This window comes from Petromyzon marinus, chromosome 13 (assembly GCF_048934315.1).
Source record: "Petromyzon marinus isolate PM22_M1 ecotype Great Lakes invasive population chromosome 13, UKy_Petmar_22M1.pri1.0, whole genome shotgun sequence".
Taxonomy (NCBI): Eukaryota; Metazoa; Chordata; class Hyperoartia; order Petromyzontiformes; family Petromyzontidae; genus Petromyzon; species Petromyzon marinus.
Window position 1 is genome coordinate 10,824,696 of NC_133679.1, and position 21,512 is coordinate 10,846,207.

Sequence of the window (21,512 nt, forward strand, 5' to 3'; positions counted from 1 at the left end):
ATATCCAAAGCAAAGACAGAACAATACAATCAGTTGCAGGACCTGGATGGATTTGTCCAAGGGAAACTGGAATATGCAGCGTGAGGATGGTCTTCATGTAGATCATGGCTTATGATGATGATGACACCTTAAGTGCAATCCTACTACACATGTAACTACAGTAGTCATGTCGATTCCATGAAATATTCTGGTATACATTTACATATAGTACTAATCTGTCCTGCTGTATTGAAAGTTACAGCCTAACCAGAATATGGATGTTTAAATTAATTGCTTACCATTGATTGGTCAAACATCAAGGCCATGCACCACATACAAAAAGGTGGGCAAATATATAATCATTAAATGTCTTTGATATGAAAAGCCATACCGGGTCAAAATTAAATGGCCTCAAATGTACCAAACAGTTGCCAGGTCAACACAGTGTGCTGCCCAAAGCTCAGATCTTCTCTCCACAAAAAAAACTGACAGCACTGATGAGGTCACTGGCAGTTCAACCACCGAAAGTTTGTTTGACCCACAGGGGCAGGAGAACGAGCATACAGAGCAGGCTTCAGCAACCACTATGGCAAGCGAGCATTGTGAGCACCGCACAAAAGACTTGCCAGGGACTTTGGCCGGACGCTTCCCACACTAATTTTGTTTCCAGTCACACCCCACCACATCTGAACACTCGTGTTCCACTCCGCTGGTTATAAATACTTCATCAGCGTCACCTGTCTGTAACGTCAACACAGCTGAGGATGTGCTTGGGGAGGACAGCTCTATGGGGATCGGCATTAGAACGGTCCTACAATTTTCAAATGAGTCTGCATGTAATCGACATATTCTACATTTCAATTGAACATTTTTGGAAACATACTTACAATACCTGTAACAACAAATCAGGAGCACACAAGTGTATAGTAAACTGCCCTTATAATATATATACAGCACAACACTAAGCACGTGTGCACACACATATAATAAAACAAATTGGCCTATAAACACATAGCCATAAAAGATGTGGCAAGGCTATTGGAAGATAAGCATTGCATACATTGTTGGGGAATTAAATTATTAGGAAAGCATTTTAAACGTGACCTTTAAGCAATCGTAATTGTTTCGTCACACACCAAAACGCCAAAAAGTATTGTACTATATCCAGCACAGTATTCTGCTTAAGAAATCTACGCTGCACAGCAACAGGACTCATTGGTATTGCCAACGAGTCCCATTGCTCCATCAATGGGCCTCATTGGTGCTGCCCTGGCTGCCTCTGGCCTCACTCATGCTGCTCTGAGTGCCCTGGGTAGCTTGGTTACCACGGGACTTGGTGTTGGCTCCTTCCTGTTACTGTTTCTCTGGGAATTATTGGTGCTGCTGTGGTGTCTGGGACATGCCAGCACTGGCCTGGCAGCCCCATTGTCCCTGGGACTCATTGATGCTGCCCCCAGTGACTTTGCCGACCCTAGACTTGGCCTCGTTGGCCAAGGGGTTATGCTTGCGGGATTGCAATCTTTCCCATGAGTCTCCTCACTCTCCTCATGGATGCCCCATGCAGGTTTCACCTTCGTCTCCAGCGTTGTCCCTGTCTTGAGAGCTGCAGTTGCATTTAGATGCTATACAAATTCAAATGTTGTTCAATCATACGATAAAAAAATACGTCTCGAAGTTTCATGGCTGGCTGCTGAATGGGCTCCTTTCTACCCTAACAATAACTCTGTTTGTGACTGCGGGCTGTTGCCACTGAAGTTTGCTAGGTAACTGGCTAAACGGGATTTTCCGTGTGACAAATAAACATTGAAGTGCATTGAAAAGGTGGATGAAGAAGTTCGGAAGACATAATAGATAGCTAGAACCGAAGAGGTGGGAGGAAGTAATATAGAAGACCGACACGGTTAATTCAAAATTGCTAAACTGGACGTGCTATTTATGTAATTGAGGAATATTTCAGAATCTTCTTTACATCTTCAACTATATATATTTTAAAAAAAACTTTCACAATACATCTTATCTAAGTATTTTATTTCGTAAAAAGCAGCTTACTTTTAGTGTTCTGAGTACAGGATTGTGAGAATAGTATGGAAATTATGGGTCTCCTATTTTCCATTGCAGCGCAATGGGTTCTCGACGAGTTATAATGATTATTTTTACAATTTTACAGGAAAAATTATCATGTATTTTTCTGTGCCAGTAAACGAGTGTTAAGTGGGGCTCGGGCAGGATACATTACTGGAAGTGATTGTGGCCGATGGTCAAGAATAAATGACGGAGTGGCAGCCAAGGAATGGAATTCATCCGAGAGGACGTCCCACGGGAGGAGATAACTTTATAAAAAAAAAAATCAGTTGCTCTGCAGGTGCCAAGTGGATTATTACATAACAGCATAGTGAAAGGTGTCAGCAGCTTGAAGAAGCCTCCATCCAGCGGTGGATTGATCAAGGCTGATGATGATGAAATTACAGTACAGTAGTATTTTTTATATCTCAATACATTCTAGATTAACATTTACCAAATCAAGAGCAACATCTACTGTAATGGGTTCTGTTTGTAGCTGCAACTTAATTTTGCTTACTTAATTATCTTTAACTTGTTTACAGCAGAATTAGCTGGCTGTGCTCTCACTGTAGCAAATGACTTAACGCTCTTTTGCTTTTAACAAACATCACTTGCAAGAAATAATTAAACATCAACCCCTGATGCTAGTTGGCAACATTTTGCATTTGAAATCAATTACATTTGCTACGTGATTTAGCATTTTTATAAGACAAGGATTATCCCATAATAATTTTTCACAAAGATACCATTTACTCTCTTGTTCATGCAATGCAAAAGTTTTTCATATGATTGCGATGCAAATACTGCATGAAGTAATAACATGCTCTACAAATGATGCCGATAACAATTATATTTTACTACAGTTAAAAACTTGAAATACAAGTGTCGAAAAGATAATGAAAAAATAAAAGGCTTGAAAAGTGGTTTCTTTACTTTGTAAAAAAAAAATAAAGTTACATTGTAACTGACCACCAGCAAGTGTGGAATGTAATGAACACGCCAGGTATTCCAACAAAAACAATGAGTTTCTTAAACGGGCATGAGAGTAAACAGCAGTTACCTATGTGGACTTTAAGCATGAAAACCCCAATGGAAACAGTTTAAGCTGCTGTTGAAAAATAATCCAACGACTTCTTGCCTAAAGACTCCTTGCCCAAAGGCAAGAAGTTACTGACCTATATACAAGGTTAATAACCCCCTAAATGTGTAAGAGAAGAGGGTAAAAAAAAACCCCACCTCAGAAGGTTATTGCACATGCATGCACATGTCCCAAGGCACTTCAGGAACAGTTGCTAGCACTTCTAAAAAAAAAACCTACATCCCAGGTCTTGTTGTAACTAGGGCCTCATGCAGATCAAGAGGTAAATGTTTTGAATTTCATGGGGTTGTTGTGGGAAGAGTGCCAAAGTTTCTGGGTGCGTGATTTAACCTCATTTCAAGCGGCGGGCATAATAATAAAGTTGCGTCACAAAACAGTCACATTGCCGCAATATGTAATGATATTTAAGAGAGCTTAACAAAAATGCCTGTTTTCCTAACACATCTTTTTTGTGTTTCTAGTAATGTACCGCATTTGTAAAATGCCTTTTGTTTAATAAACGTGCGAGTGGTTCATTATTTGGCGCAATGTTTTTCGTAACAAAAAAATACTACGCAGTAATATTTGATGGGGGGGAAAAGACGTGTCATATACCACACTAAGAGTCGGACTTGTAATATAGATCCACAGGTGTGGGAACACACCTCCACAGCAGAGCCACTGTAAATTCAGTCAGGCAGCTAATACACAGCAGCATCCATACATAAATACAAACAAATGTAAATGTGTGGTCAGTCATTAAAACACCATTCAAGGAAGAAAGAAGCACTTTTTTGCAGTATATTTACGCACACTCTTTGTAAGTTATATATTTTTTTACCATACATATAAACAAACATACAACAATCGGCAGGGGAGTATGTGGTCTTATAATAGATTAATCAATCACTGTTTATTTGCTACACGGAAAGTGTTGTTTAGTCAGTTACGCAGCTAGTATGCAATGGAAATCTGTAGTGCATAAGCACCGAACTACAACAACACCAGCATAGTGATCTGTACAGAGGAACTGGCAACAGCGAAACAGAATGCGTCAGAGGTGTAGGCAAACAGCGTGCTTAAACAAGAAATTAAAAAAAATTACAATGTATGTGTGTATGTTGAACTTCTTTTGCACCGTACGTAGCCAACCATGCTAAAGGGGAATGTGAACATGTAACCGCAAACGGGTTGGGTACAGGTGCCGCCGAACTGTGCACTCTGAGCTAGGAGTAGATTTGAAATGAAGGGAGGGAGGCAAGCCAAAGCTGAGAGGGAAGGGCATTCCAGTAACGTTGGGGCATCAGCGTGGAAGGACGTGTTACCAAACCTAGTTTTAACGTATGGTATTTTTTTAATAAGCACGAGGAGGTATTTCTGGGGTTGCGGCTGGGAATTTGTCGGGTTAGAAGGTGATTTAGATATCTGGCAGACTTGTTTAAAAGGACTTTTAGGATGAAGACAGCCCAGTGGTCTCTTTGGATGTCGGGGGGGGGGGGGGAGCAAATTGGAGGTGATATAGAGGTTACAATGATGTGTTTTCTATAGAGAGCGTCAAGGGCAAAGTCGTGGGCCGAGTTGTATAATGGAACAAGATGTTTTTTTTAGTGGTTTTAGAGGCTAGGTGGTAGATGATGTCACAATCGCCAAAGATAGGGATGATGATGGCTTTAAAAATATCAAGATGGAGCTGAGGTGGGATACTGTTTTATTTCTGTAGAGGAATAAAACATGTATTCGTGTAGGCCAACATATTAATGTGGGTCTTGAAGGACAGTTTCGAGTCCAATATAACAACCTGTTCAATGGGATGTGAGTCCAGAGATGCAATGCGCAGGCAGGGAAAACTAGGCTTGGAGTAGCCGAAGAACGTGACTTTGGCCTTTTTAGCATGAGGACTAACTTTAAGCCATTAAGCTCAGGTTATAGATGATCAAAGGCCTGTTACAGCTGTAGTTGCAAGTCATCCCTCGACTTCCAGAGACCATCAGGGTTGTATCATAGGCAAAGAGATTAATGCCAGAGTGCAAGTTTGAGATATCTCGATTGTTCACATGCAGGGAAAACATGATAGGGCAAGTACAGAGCCTTGCGGAATCACCTTAGTAAATAGGGATCTTTTTAGAAGACATTATTAATGGAGACCAGTTGGAACCGGTCAGACAGGTAGCCGTGGATCCAATTGATTGCAACCTTTTAAACATGTAGGCATTTTAATATTTGTAATGTTACATTGTAGTCAACCAGTATCAAATGCTGTGGGACAGGAGAAGGAACAGGATGGGCATAATGGCCACGAGATTCAATGCTGATGAACATATAGTCAAGAGTATCGAGTACCGCAGATCCCACTTAGGCCAATTGGGTTGAATGTGAACGCATTGCTGTTTATCTATGCAAGCAGTTAGCACACATTAAAATGCCTAATGAATATAGAAGAATGACAATACTGTAATCTCAAATGGTAGACGATGACACTGAATGTCAATTTGACAAAATAACGTTCTCACTAAAGACAGACCATTACAGCAGAACTCCAATAACCTCCGTTAATATGAAGGGACCAAATCATCCATGGATCGTTCTATGATCCACGAATATTTCACAGAAATGTGGTGAGCCGCAGATTATGGAAGAAAACATCTGTGCAAAAAAATAATCGATTAAAGGGGAAGCGCAGGCATGTGGCTTTATTAATCCACAATAAATGAGCGGATGAGGTTGAATTTTCTAAGACCCAAATAAAGAGAAAAAAAATCTGTCTCGTTCAATAATATATTTTTTTCACTTGATATCCAAATAAAAAAATAAACCTATATTATGTTCTACTGAATCGGGATGGCAAAACTGATAACAATGTCTACAAATAAAACATTTAAACATTACATAAATCCTGCTTTTGCCTGCAGATCTTGCTCCCACAGCTTTGCACTCGCCCCTCCTACTTCAACGGATCGCGGTTTGTGGTCTGCAGAAGCGGTTTCAATCCACCACGGATTACGGGGAGGAGAGTTCTCAAGCGCCAGTGATCCACACATTACAGTGATTCAAGGATTATTGGAATTCTTGCTGTTAACTGTAGTACTGCACAGTACCTGTCACTGTATTGGAACATCAGAATTGTTTTTGTAAATCATATTAAGCCGCAAAAGCAGCTGATGATCACGCAGCAACATTTGTACACACACACACGGTGTCTCTCCAGTGTGCAAAATCAAACATGTGAACCCCGCTCCAGTGGATCAAGAGGCTAAATATTGTTCGCATCACGGTGACTTGGAAGAGATGGTCGAGTGGAAAAAAACACAACTCAGCCTCCACAAAAATGACTTTTGCAAAGAGCAAGGTTTTGGCTGTGGGCCATGTGAACCTGTTTAAAATATAAAATGAAAGTAAAGGCGTCTGTAGTGTGGGCGTACTGTACAGTATTAGGAAATAAAACTGCTGTTCGTGTGGGGACGAGCAGGTGAATATATTACTAAACAAAATAACACATTGCAAATTAAGTATTGCACTGTTCTTAATCATCCAAATCAAATTACAGAGATCCTGAGAAGGAATGTGTTGGAAGTGATGGTGGTCATAATCACTTAAGGTACAATTACAAATCTTACAAACATAACGCTAATTTAGTTTTCCAAACGCTGTATATCACCCGTATCTCATGATCTATATAAATAGAATACAGTCAATATGCATTGGAAGCTCTTTCATATTTGTTTTCAGTGAACAGGCGGACTTAAAATGATTTAAACCACAGCAATAAAACGCTGTGCAAATGTGCCACAACTGTTTCCAGATTGGTTTCAGAAACCGTATGTAATTAAAACTGATGCGTGTGTAAACACAGCCAGAGTTAATAAGGAGGCCAGTTCTCCATGTTATTGTCACCAACCCGATGTAAAAGAGAGAATTTGATCACCATAGTTCCAGCCCTGTCTAAGTTAATAAAAACTGAGCCAATGAAAACACAGTCTTGCTTGTTTAGTATACCCTTCCACACTGACATTCACAACAAAGCCATACAAATTACAGAATTACTGCACAGTATTACAGTCCTGCGCTCTACTGTAGACTTCATTGTTGGTGAAGATTTGTGGACAAAACCAGAGATAAAGTACAATTTAACATCACCACTACAATTATGCGAAAAAATGTCCCTACAATGCTTTACAATCTGTAATAAAGGTAAATTGTGACCGTCATATTGCCCGTCTTGAATCAAGTCCTCGGTAATCTCAAGGTAATCACAAAATCGAGTATAGTACGAAAATAATGACTGTAAAATATGTAATGGAATCTTTTCTAGGCACCAAGGCATTGCCTTTTTTAGCTCATTAGCGCTGGACATTTTGAGTATCCAATTCATTCCACGTGACCGATATTGAACTACTGCGTTTAATATGACCAACGTAGGGAACATACTTTATTGGCTTCCGTACTATTACAGCACTGCCGCAATAAGAAATATAATTAGCGTCACAGTATAATCGCGCAGTGGTGAGTGCACTTGTGCAACGAACCTGGCTGGAAACCCAAGTTCGAGTCCTGGTCAGGTGAATAATATGCAACCTTGTACCTTCAACCACTACCCTCCCCATCCACAAATATTCTGCGCTGACCAGTGTGGTGAAGCATGATTAAACAACCACCATGACAAACAGTGGAATGAAGCAGTGGTGTCCATAAACAACTAAACAGGATTTAATATCTTAAACAATGAAGGGATAGTGAACCACAAAAGTCCAGTACTTAACTGTGGTTTGTGGAGTTTGTTGCAGATCTTTGGAAACACAGGGCCAACAGTTACATCTTTCCAACAACATAATTAACCGCTTAAGGGGTTTCTTCACTATGCAACACTACACTGTTTTAGTTTCAGACTTGTTGCAACATACGTGACTCACCACTTGACCATTGAATTGTTTGTCGCTGTAACTTTATGACCCGCCACTACTGGACATCTGTGAAATAGCGCTTCATAGCTCTTCGGATTTCTCCAGGATAAATAAAGATTCTGATCCTGATTCGAACCTGTCCCAATTAAGAGTACTGTATACAGCTTGCAATATTATTCACTTGAAGATACTGAATACTGCATTGTATTGTATTTCAATAAATTAATCAGAAAAATTGGGAGGAATTCTCATTCAGGTGACATTAAAAAAACCTTACTGAAGGATGATATTTGAAACATATCAACATATTTGGAAGGGCAACCTAATTGAAATCCCTGACAAGCGGCATACAGATGGTGAAACTGGAAGCAAAATTTCAGCACCTTTCAAGATTTTCCCTTTAGCAATTTCCCAGATTTATCACTGCTTTTGTGCCATTTAGTCTCAGCTACTACCTTACCCTCATCATTAGTCTTGTGCACAAGCATTGGCACGTCCCCATTCACCAAGTTTGTCTGCATATCTTGCGAATATAGCACTTACTGTGTTCACACGGTTTTTTTTAATAAATGTTTATGCCATTGAAGATGCATATGCCGACTCTTTAAAAAATATTGCTGTTAAATTATAATTTTAGATCACCGCCCAAGTGTTTTGCGCTTATCAGAAAAAAAATATGTAAAATTAATGTCATTACCTTAATATGTGCTTTCCTATTGTACTTTGCAGTATGATTTTCTATGCAGGAGAGTAATTTTAAGGGACATTCAATCACAGTGCAGGACTGTAACTTTAGTATATACTGAAATACAGTACACAATCCAGTACTGTGTACTTCAACAGTAAATAGCTTGCAGTACTGTTCTGTATCATGCACTGTATACACACATCGAATAATTACAAATATCAACTCTGACTGCATTACAAATGTGACCGCTAATTAATTATGTAAAATGTGTTTTCATATTGAAATGTTAGCTCTGACCTCATAACAGCTGCTCAAGGAGGGGTGTTTTACATCATTAATGAGAAACACATGTCCTTGGGTTAAAAAAAAGAATCACGCCTTAAATGTGAAATTTGTTAACAATAAGTGGCAAAGCAAAGTCTGAAAGTGCCTATTGTCTAAGTGGCTAAGGGGCCGAGTGCCCTTATCAGGCAGATCAAGGAGACGGGGAGTTTCACAGAACAGCGTCTCAACATTCCAGTGCAACTGCAAGGTGCTCTTCAAACGAACACGCCAGTGAGTGCTGAACAAAATGCCTCACTCTTCCTTCCACTCAAATCAACCGAAAAAAACCTCACCCACCACGCAATATCAATTAATTTACCTGAAACTAGTAGTTCAATTGGGGCCTTTTACAAGCGGTTTTAAAAGGTGCATAAAGTAAGCTGAACAAAATCAAAGATATAAATATTAGAACATTTGAGATGTACTGCTGCATTACACTGTATAGAGTACTCAATTTACATCCAGTTATGCTAAAATATACCATCTATACTCAACGACTTAATTACTGAATATTGACATTTTTATGGGCATGATGGTAATGGCAAGGAGAGAGTGAGAGAGAAAATACAAAGCTATAGTACAACTTTGTTAAACTCTTACAGAGGGCTACTTTGCCAGACAAAACAGCATACACTTTTCTGAGACACACAGGGGCATGTTTATCATGACCTCAACAAGCCTTCTTTTACTCTCTGGTACCATGTGACAGCATGTCTGAAGTTGCTCAAGGCCAGCAAATACTATTGGCAGTTTAGGAAACAACTTCAGCCAACAGAATTGTAGCTTTGAGGCTACTGTGCCAAGAGAAAATATTTTTGTAAGCAAAACGAATTTCCACAAAGTTTAAGTAGTTACGTAAGGGAAACGGAAACCAAAAAATGTTTTACGCTTTTAGCTCTGTTTGGATGTTGTTACTAAAAGTGGAACTGAAGCTGCTGACCTCAGCATTTCCTAAACATCTAGTTGACTATAGTATTGTTTGACTGAGCACATGTACAAAAGTCCAAGTCCATGTTGGTACTGCATTACACAAACATTAACCAAATAAACTTGCATTGGAAACTTTCTAAAAATAGTTAATTATTCAACATAATTCTAGTTACCAGCCGCATTTAAATACCATGAACATGATTTTGAACCACAAAAAGTTATTAGCTAGTCAACATTTCAATTGATGTCACCTTTATCAAGACAGCAGTATGCCTAAACAAACCCCAGAGATTACCTGGCATTTCCCCAACAAACACGACTATAATTAAAATTCTAAGTATATTTTCTAATTTAAAGTACTAGTTTCAGAAATATGGTTCAAGTACTGTACTGTATCTTGGCGATATCTTACTCAAGTGTCTCGTATTACAAAACAAAAAGTCATATTTTGGTAAATGTGTCAAAGATTAAAATGTATTCACGACTCTTAAAAGCTATTAATACGTAAACAATGGCCCTGGCCATCGACAAGAGGACGTTTATAAGACAGTTAATCTCTACTTTTAAAATCAAGGTTGTTAACCAGTGCCATTTTACAATTAACTTAATAAAGCTGATACACGTCCTCAGTCTGGACCCTTAAGTACTGTAGACCATAAATCAGCTGGAAGAGAAAGTCACTGTAAGCACCACAGGTCCTTGGTTTTCTAAAATGGGGCTCTCCAGCTATTACACAACTTTTACGTGAGTATAATCATGTAAGGCACTCTGTTACAGGCACGTTCCATTACGTACACACAGAGTATCACATTCTAGACGTCCAATGCTCAATCACTGCACATCAAGGAAAACGTTATACGGTACGATGCTACAATGGCATGTTGTCCTCACAAAACTTGGGTTAAATTCGAGTATGTTACAGCTCGCTTATCAATATCTCAACGTTTTTTTTATAATTAACACTTTACAATTGCTGAAACTGCCATTCTGGATTAACGCAAATGAGAAAAGCACTTTTCTGTAACTTTTAAAATCCTATACAGTCTATAAGTACTGCACTTTAAAGGGACCCAGGTAACTCGCGTCACACACACTGGGTGACCACCTCCACTCGCTTTTTCATCGATTGAAGCAACAACAACAAATCCACACACACAAAAAAAGCGGCAGCTGGTGCAGAGGCATGCAGGTACTGTCACTGAATTGTGACATCCGAGGGGCCCAAAAAAAAACCTCCCCCACATCACGGCCAAAAGGATAACAGCAAACGAGAGCAGTGGCTAAAACTTGGTGGTGGTGGTGGTGGGGGGGGGGCAAAAGTAAACAAAACTTTCACCTTTTCACTCTTGACTTTCTTGGCTGCGGGCTGGGGCACGTCTTCATTATCCGCGTCGTCGTCTTCTTGCTTGACGATGATGCAGTTGCCCAGCAGGCCCGAGTCGAGGGTCGTCGCCTTGCTGAAGTCCGCGAGACGGCATGACACCTCCTTGCCCAGGCCACTGTTGCCCTGGAGACTGTCGCTGTGGCAAGGACCTCCCTTTGATCCCAGCCGAAACTGTGGGCTGCTGCTGCCGCCACCACCGCTTAGCGCCCCTCCTCCAGACACGCATTGCAGCACATCCTCCTTCTCCTTCTTCGCCTTCTTGGAGCCTCCACGACCCGCTCGGGTCGGCTTCTCCTCCTTGCTACTCCGGCTTGCAGCGCCGCTGTTGCTGCTGCTGCCGGAGGAAGTGTTTATGGTGTTGTTGGTAGCGGCTGCGGCGTTCGCTAAAGTCAGAGATGATGCACTCGCATCTCCGGACCGCACCGTCTGCGCGTCCACCACCACCACCACCTTCTTGCCACCGCCGCCACGTTCCGCTGCACCGTAGGCGGCGGCTGCGGCGGCCGACGACGACGACGGCGGCGGCGGCGGCGACCTCCTCCCGTTTTTGGAGTTTTTGCTGCGCTTCACTTTGGATTTGCCGCCCTTTTCAGGGCTCGCCTGGGTTGGCTGCATGACTGCAGCCGCGAGCTTCATGCTCTCCGTCAGAGATGTCCCAGCTGCTGTGTCGGGATTAATATTCCCAGAACACTCGGCAGCGGCTACACACTCCGCCGCTGCTGCCGCTGCCGCCGCTGCCGCCTCTTTCCTATTGCCACCAGCGGTTGCAGAAGCACTCCCCACCAGGGTTCCTGCTCCGCCAAGTTCCAATTTCTGTCGGTCCTTCTCGAGATCGGCGTCCAGGTCAATGATCAGATCTCCGACGCCAATTTCCCAGTCGTCGCCACTATCGTACGCAGCATCGACTGGGTTCGGTTCCCCTATTGCAGCGCTGCTGCCCACCACGGACATGCTGGTATCCAACACAGTCGCAGCCCCGGCACCATGAAGGTCTGCTGCTGTCTTATTAGTCGCACGTCAACGCTGAATAATACAGTTTTAGCAAGCGGCTAACCGCGCACGTAAATTCACCCAAATGCTGACAAATGAGATCCGGCAAGAACAAAAAAAATATTGACACACACACACGCGCACGCACTGAAAGAGAGAGAGAGAGACACACACGCGCACAACAGAAGAGTGAAAAAAAAACCGAGTCGAACAGCGCCTTTAGCAAGTGCGATCGAGCAATCGTTGCACTTGCGGCGCCCCTCCGAACACGTAACATGTCACCGTTAAACGCATTAACAAGTTTTGTGCTGCTCCTTCGCCACCGCCGCCGCCGCCGTCACCACCGCCGACGACGCCGCAGCCGACGCCGCCGCCGCCGCAGCCGCCGGTCGCTTTAACTCCATGGGGTTCTTCTCCCATTCACAACAGAGGCAGCAGCAGCAGCAGCCGCGGCAACAGTAGTTGTTGTTGTCGTCGTTCCCCCACGGCTGCGACAAACGACTTGAGTCGCCGCTTGCAGGACGCGGCCGAAGATAGAAGAAGAAGAGGCAGCAGCAGGAGGAGGAGGAGAAGCAGCAGCAGAGAGGCTGCAGAGGCAGCGCCGCCGGTACGCGATACGGCGGCGGTCGTAGTAGTAGTAGTGGAAGTAGTAGGTGTGGAGAAACATAACCAGACGCCGTGATGTCTCCACGCCGGGGTTCCGGCCGCCCCCCAAACAAACAAACACGAACGGAAGAGGAGAGTGGGGGGGGGGTAAAAAAAAATCTAAAGTATCAACCACCCCTCCTTTAAACCGCGGCGGCTAATCCAGCACGCGATGAGGATTATCAAATAAGACCGCCGCCAGTTGCAATCCCAAGAAAACGCGGTGGCGCTAAAACTAAGATCATCATCATCATCTCCTCCTCCTGCCCCCCCCCCCCAAAGCCCTGTCAAGCACGGTTCAAATCCTCGCTTTTTCTCCTTCTGGTTGAACACAAACTTCTTGTAAATGTCGGTCTGGCTCCGTGCCACTCTCGCGAACGTGGAGTGAAAGAATCTATTGTTCAACCGTTACCTTGTTCATCGTCTGTCTTCGCAAGAGCAATGCCACATCAAAAGGCGACATCGAGAGAAAAAGAGAAAGGGGGGGTGGGTAGGAAAAAAAAACTGAGAGAGGGAGAGAGTGAAAGAGTGGTGGTGGTGTTGGTGGTGGTGGTGAGAAGCCACTAAAATCGTCGTGATGCGTCTCTTGTGTGTGCGTGTGTGTGTTGCGCTTGAAGCTAATAACTGTTGTTTTAAGGTATACACACACACACGGGCACACACGCAGACGCACGCGGGGTTTTTTTTTTAAAAGAAAGAAGACAGCGGCGAAGTAAAATAGGTCGGAATGTTGACAACCCCCGGGCCCGTCAGACGGTCAAAAGTTGCTTAGGTGAGTTTCATTTTACACCCACGGACGCGTCAGTCTGAGCAAGCACCACGGCGTTGTACACTCACACACACTCACGCTCGCTCGCTCGCTCAAAGGGGGCATTCCCGCTCAGTGATAATTGTATCCGCTAATAATGCATTACACGGGCCACGTTCTGTGCGAAGCTAAACTGTTTTCCCATCAGTCAGGGCTGGCCTAAAACCCCCACACACCACCACCACCACCACACACCACCCACCACCACCACCACCCCAACAAAAAAAATCCTCGCCACCCGCCTCCGCTCCATTCGAGGGCGCTTGTGTGCGAGTCTCTTTTCACACGAGCTTCCCCCGAAGGCGAAGGGGTGGTGATGGTGGTGATGGTGGGGGGGGGAGAGAGCCAGAGAGAGAGAGAAAGAGGCGAAAAGCGAGAGAGGAGGAGGGAGGAAGGGAGGAAGGCAGAGAGAAAGAGCTGCTGCCAGGAGAGAGATGGTGTGGTTTTGGTGGTTGTATGGGGAGGTGGCGGTGCCGGCTGCTGCTGTTGGGGGAGGAGGAGGAGGAGGAAAGACCCTAATCAAATGACACAGCAACTATTCCGCTGGAACACAGGCGTAATCGTTAAAGCGCCGATATGCATAAAGGATTTAAAGTATAGCGGAAGGCTTCTTGGTTACGACAACCATTGAGATGCTTTTGTGCTCGAGCCCTTGCAGGCGTGACACGCGCCTGTCCGTGGTTTCTATTGACAAGCATGTTTTTTTTTCTAAATCTGGTGGCTTTGTTTATTATTATTATAGACGACAAAGATTGTTCCGTAACGCGATGTTTTCTTCTTGTTGTTGCTCCTCTTGTGTCTCCCCGTTGTCAAATTTGAAGTCGCTATTTTCATCCGCGTAGAAGCTCTCCGCTACAGTCTCTATCGGACATCGGTTAAAGAGTTAAACGGAGGGGAGAGCAGGAAAAAAAAAGAAGTGCTCATTGCTTCTTTGTATCGCCTACAAAGATACATTGCCCTAGCATTTATGTTTAAACAGACTGTCGCCTGTGACTGAAAGCATGAGGAGAGGTGGAGGAGGAGGGGGCTTGTCTGCAAACGCGGCACATGTTTAACCATTCCGCGTTTTGTTTTTGTTCTCTTAACTATAACAAAAAAAACTTAAAACGAAACAACACCGCGTGTCACATCCGCCCAAAATTTTTTTTTTATCAAACATTTCAGCAACGACTACATTAAAACGCCTTATCTGACGCTAAACTGCTAATGTTTTTTTTTTAAGTTTTCTTCTAAATGCACGGTTTTCTTTATCGACTGCAATATCCACTAATAATAACAGCCCGCCCCCCCATCTACTATCGTCAATTCAATTACCCCCCCACCAGACTCCCACGCACATCTTCATCAAACCAAAACAACGCAACTTGACATAACACCACCGTACATATTTGCATGTGTTTGGTGTTTAAATTAACGTTAACGTTTTTAATTTACTGCAAAAGCCACCCATAAAACTCCCCCCCACCCCCTAACCCACCCACCACCACCCACCACCACCCACCACCACCCACCACCACCACCACATCCCACAACCATCACCACCACCACCACCAAACTCTCCGATCTTCCTTCCCCCCCCAAACCCCCTCCCCGCAGAGCAAAGAGCGCAAGGACCGAGGCGGATGAGGGCCAATGAGCTTCGGCCGAGCGGCAGAGGAGCGAGCCCATTGGCTGCCGGGCCGGCGCCTTTGATGTTCGCCGCCGAGCTCTGTTGACACGCAGCGAGCGCGTGTTAAATGCATCACATGCGCGAATACTCGCGGGCAAGGCACGCCTTTGCTTTGCCTCTTCCCGCCCTCAAAGTCTTGAGTTCATGTGTTCATGTGGCTCTTGCCGATTGCACCGAGACTACGTTTACTACTGTGTGGTTGCGGCAACAACAACAACAACAACTCACACGCATCACCTGCTGCTCACTTAAACGTTTTGGGGGGTTACTAAAAAGGGAGTGAAACTGGCTTGACGGTGTGAGTGAGCAAATGGGTTTTACAATAACAAAAAAAAGTACGGTGACTTTATTTGAGTTAAAGTTACCCTGTCTGTGTTTATGCCCAATAAGTAACTTAACGCTCTAGCGCCATTGCCTTGAAGTACGGAACATTACCTAAAAGGTGGCCAATTATATAATGTACAGTACCTCTTTCGGGGCAATGCTATTGACGAATTTGTTGATTTCGCCTTGTGTCCGCACCACTGCCAACGGAGTACCACCGCACAATTTTCGATTTTCCAAAAATGGGTTTCTCTTCTTTTAAGGGTCATTATTGGCATCGTGTACCATGATTAATGTGTTATAACTGTAATTGGATGGAGTCCGTTTCGTGTAATTTATTTAGACTAAAACGCATTAACTGTGCACCTGAGTGCATCAACAAAATATAAATGACTTATTCGTCTTGCTGTTCCCAAGCCGTTACGTTTTTCATCTGTTCGCAGAGTATAGCTGCTTACGAAGGACCGAAATAACTTTTATCCCCATAGTACTTTTTCGAACACTGTACAAATGTGAATTTAAACCTGGGTACTTCATATACTTTGCGTGTTTTCATGAAAATATGCTCCTTTTCAGTGTTATGAGTAATACATACGTTGACATTCCGTTCCATTTCATCCCATGAAAATAGATGTTATTAGTTGATAGCATTATCAGCTTTATATGCTTTGTAAGCCAGCAGTATTCTAGCACGCAAAGTAAGCACGGTTTCAACCTGCTGGGTTTCATCAGCAGAGTCAAGCGTGTTAACGCATTCCGCTGGTTGACCAAATGTTTTCGGTAAGAACACCCCCTATATATACCACGGGTGTCCTTTTAAGTGTTTTATTCATTTTGCTAATGGTTCTTTCGATTAATATGATTCCATGTTTCACATACTCTGAGGCATGTTGATGTGTCTAAAAGTTTTGAACATTTACCTTACCTTGTGGAATATACTTGCTTAGTCAAACTCTCAATCAGTATATCAACGTTTAGTTAGGATCGTTTTCAGTCCTTTCACCCTTGCATTTCGTTCCTTCGTACATACAACCCAAAGTGAGCGCGTGTTTTGGGGCATTAAAATTACAATTTAAATTACTTTGGATTCCTTCAGCATTAAAACCCAGATTTATTTTGCTATGTTTCCATTTCCCCTGCGGTGTTTTTGTTGCAGAACACAGCAATTCCCGCACTCGTGTAAGAGGGGCATGTTGGCACACACATGCGTTCGATTTATACCCACTGGCAGCCCACAGACAAATACGTTAGTGTGTATAAACTACAGTATATCGTGTGCAGTACAGGTACTTCCATATAGTCACTTGCGGTGTATACCGTTTATAATACGTAGCGCATATAAAATCATGTCTATGAATTATATAGAATTTGGCTGCTGGTAGCAAGAAATAAAGATGCCAATTTTCCCCAGGAAAGCCATGCCCCAACTGCTATTGTAGACACATCCACTGAGAGAGAATAGGTTGCATGTAAGACGAATTTAAATCCAAATTATACCGTATTGTAAATGCCATTTGTTAAGACAGAAAATATGCATAATGGAAAACAGATTCATTATTCCACGAAATTAAGTTAACTCTTTTTTTTACATACAAGACGTGTATTTTTTTCTGGTACTGCAGTGGGAGTAGTGCATGAGAAAAAATAACAAAAACCTCAACATATCGTTAATACAGTCACATTGCCATGAATAACTAATAAAAAAAAACGCATAGGTGACATAGGTGACATTTAGGGGATGGTGATACTATATTTAATTTGTATAAACTAGGGCCATTAATCGAAACATCGCCTATTACAAATTTAGGTTTTCCTTTCAAGACAGTCATCTTACTTTCCTGCGCTAGTACATAACTAAAACACACATTGTTTGACACGCATATTAAAAAAATGAACCATCCATGGTGGGTAAAAATGTTTGTGTGACATATCAGAAGTTACGTTCTTGATGTCCCGCATATGAAACAACTGTGACAGCAGCGAGTACGTTTCCTTACAATGATGCACCAGAATAGTTTAACAGTCCTTACATTGTACTGGAGAGATGCCATTAAAAGCCAAAGCTAACGTGACCGAGTCAAAAGTGAAAGTGTTCAAGTGTTGTTTTTAAATTGCAGTTCCATGGATTTGTAATATTTAATGACAACCTAGGCGGTTCGTGGAGGTTTCAATTGAGAAGCCGATAATTAGAATGCTGGGAGCAAGCAGACGCTAACATGATTGCAGCCACTGCCCGCCCCCCCCCATTGTGAGCAAACAGGGGAGGTTACTCCACAACCCCCACCGCAAACACGCACAATCCCTCCCTCCCTACCCTTCCTTGCACCGAGACCGTATCCGTGCTCTTTCCATCATCTTGCTTGCTCCCCACCCCCCACTTAAAGCTACTTCCCCGTTTTTTTTACCCACCACCCACCACTGGTGCCTTCGCGCTGGTTACTGCTGTCGCGGTGCACATTCGATCGCCGACTTCCTTTTCAGATGCCTTAAAGATGCTCTTTGTGTTTGGGGCAGAAACTCTTTGATGCGGTACAATTTATCAATTAGACGCAGTACAGTACATTTTTTCTCCCTTCACATTTCTGCAGCTGTTTGGTATTAGGATGTAGAGCTGGGAACAATTTCACAGACTCTGTTGTGGCCCTTTTGACTTATCCGAAAGGATTACTGAGAAGAGGGTCGCATGATTATTTTTGAAGATGTATTGTAATCCCATTAGTATAAAGGATATATTGTACATATTTTAAAAAGCACACCCATATTATGTAAGCCTATCATTTTATTATAATGGGAACAAGGGTCTAGGGTATCCATTGGCAAATGTACTGTATTTTTTTTCCTGGGAAAGAAAAGCATTAAAATAACATTTGTGGAGGTATCGTACAAAAACCAACCCTAAGTCCCATAACTCACTGTGGGTAACAGATGTGAACATTTTCTTTTTGAAAAAGCGTGCCCTTTCATTTGTACAAAGCATTCCTCTTTAAGAGCGACATGGGGCTAACTGGAGCCTTATTGGTTAAGAGGCCCATATTCTTTTCCTGCCACCACCTGCCCTTAATTCCACCCCAAACTAGCACCCCACAAACCCCTCCACCTCCACACAGACGTCTGGTATGTCACTCCTGGCTCTGCCACTCTGCCAAACCGTTTATTATCTCACAAAGGCCGTATCCAAATTTATGTCACACCCATTTTACACTCGGCTGTAGATTAACAAGCATCCTTAAACGCAGTGTGCGAGAGCACTGTACATAAACTATGTCTACTGCTGTAGAATCCATACAAAGAAAAAAAGCTATTTGTCTGAATAAAGTACCGTGCACATTTATGCTGTTGTAATATTACATTACATTAGTAGTGGTGCGTAAGCACGGATAACAAACACTCAACACATTCGTGAATAACGCTGCACTAAATAAAAAATACAGTATATACATGAGGCAACGGTTTGGGCAATGATTTTGTTTCAAAACAGAAACATGAACCATTGCCCGAAACGTTGTCCATTATCTTCTTGGTTCTTTCGGTAAAGTCATGTAGAAGGGAAATAATAAAATAATAAAAAGAAAACAATAAAAAAATTCCCACGACGTTTCGGCCACAACACAAGCAGCCTTCCTCAGGTGAAGAAACAGAACTGTCGGAAAGACAGCGCTCCAATGAACACTGCTAAGCTTGGCAGCGTATTTTAAGCTGGGTGGGAGGAGCAGAGCGCCTTGACAAAGGAGTTTACATATCAACAGAAGAATTTAGCATTGAAGTAGCTGTGTTTATGTGATAGATTAGCAGGATGTTAAAATCAGAAATTAGCATGTAACTGGGAGATTATCATGATGTTAGTGTGAGGGATTAGCATGTAACTGGTCACAGAAGTAGCTATGTTAAAGTCATAGTCTACATATCAACAGAGGTATTTAGTATATTGACGCTAAATAACTGCAACTACCCACCTATCATGCAATATACCGATGTGAAAGAACTAAATATAAACTACATCAATATAATCAATGTACTCAATATATTCTCCAATAAGCTGAGCTATTAACATAAAGTTACTGGGTATACACTACACTATATAATGAATACCATATAGTAAACTGATAAAAAAAAACTAAAATCTAAACTACATCAATATTATCATGGAGAAATTTCAGACTGACGCCATCCAGACTGCCACTCTACGCCCGACCTTATGGAAGAGGTACGTGGATGACACTTTTGTCATCTGGCCACATGGCCGGCCTATTCTAGACCAATTCCTCGACCACATCAATTCCATACACCCAGCCATCAGATTTACCATGGAAGTCGAAAAGATGGCAAGCTACCTTTTTTGGATGTCCTAATTAAAAGGAGACCTGATAAACACAAGATCCAGGTCCGATTCAACACATTACATAAAATCCGTGATCTGGTTCCGTCTGTAATAGATGTGGTTCCAGACATACAGTACCCGGGCGACTATAAACTAAGTTGCCTCTGTGGTAGCAGTTACAATTGAGAAACCAAACGACATGTCTCGGACCGCATTCGTGAACACAAAGCAGACCTTAAACACGGTAGGACCAACACCTCGGCCGTGGCAGATCACTGTTATAATTCAGTAGGCTCACATGACATTGACTTCTCCAAGACAGAGGTTCTTTGCACGCCATCGGGCTACCATAAGAGATTCGTTCATGAGGTTATCCACATATACAAACACAGAGACAATTTCAACCGAGAAGATGGATTCTGGCTTAGCAATCATTGGAAGGATTTGATAAACCATTTCGGGTCTTAATTGATTGTTCACGCTTATGGTGGCTTTCAGACAGCATATATTAATTTTTCGTCTCCCCCCTCCTCTTTTCCGAACATAAATGGACTCGTCCTTCTGAACAAACTGTCAAATCGCTGTCCATGGTGCTAACGTATAAAAATAAATAAATAAAAACCACCACTTCTTTCAAATGTTTCTTGCCGTTGGTTTTCACACCTGATGATGACTGTTTGTGTTACAGTCGAAACGTCGTGAGAATTTTGTTTTACATATATTTTTATTATTTTATTGTTTCCCTTCAACGTGACTTTACCGAAAGAACCAAGAATATGAATCACTGCAGTCACGAAAGCTTTAAATCAAAATTTAACCTCCTCTACGGGGAGGGTTTCCACATAACTTTAAGATCCTTGAACAAACTCCGGGATAAGAAGGCTCAGCTGATCGAGTCTCTCACGTTTCTGAAGAGATGCCGCGACTCTGGGGTAATACCAATCGCATTTACACTGACCTCTGCTGCTGTAACTTCTTGTAATGCGAAACGAATTCTTTTCAAAACTAGCTTAGCTCTTATCTCAGAGAAAATCAGACTTATACGCACCGAACTAGATCAGTTAGACAAGACACTCTACAAATCACACTTATCATTGACGTATTGGGAACATGTAGACAATATGACTGCCTCTTCAGCTGTTACTATGTCGACCAAATGTAAGGACAACCTGATTTCCAAATTTAACCTCCTCTCCAACAAAAGACCGGACCCATACACCAAAAAGCTAGACGTTAACAAAGTCGTAATTAATCGCAGTAACAGTTCTATTTCCGATGGTCTGAAATCCGTTTTAGCTAAAGGTCTAAACTTTGCAGTCACACCTAAACACATACCAGTTAATGATATCATTGCCCAAGTAGACGTTGCTCTCAAGGGCCTGGGTCACATCGCTGCAGACGTAGCAAGATCTGAAA

At 42.6% G+C, this 21,512-nt stretch overlaps 1 protein-coding gene and 1 long non-coding RNA gene across 4 annotated transcripts in view; one reads left to right on the forward strand and one right to left on the reverse strand.

Annotated features, from left to right (window-relative positions):
- Positions 1–13,602, reverse strand: part of ZNF608 (zinc finger protein 608) — a 46,027-nt gene extending 32,425 nt beyond the window's left edge. For all 3 annotated transcript variants that reach the window (XM_032953492.2, XM_032953490.2, XM_032953495.2), the window contains exon 1: positions 11,295–13,602. In XM_032953492.2, the coding sequence (XP_032809383.2) occupies positions 11,295–12,293 (999 nt within the window). In that variant the 5' untranslated portion in view covers positions 12,294–13,602. The remainder of the gene's footprint in view (positions 1–11,294) is intronic.
- Positions 13,576–17,867, forward strand: LOC116942003 (uncharacterized). Its single transcript, XR_004402749.2, has 2 exons — positions 13,576–13,749; positions 15,382–17,867. It is a non-coding gene; the product is annotated as an uncharacterized LOC116942003 (long non-coding RNA).
- Positions 17,868–21,512: the final 3,645 nt, after the last annotated feature.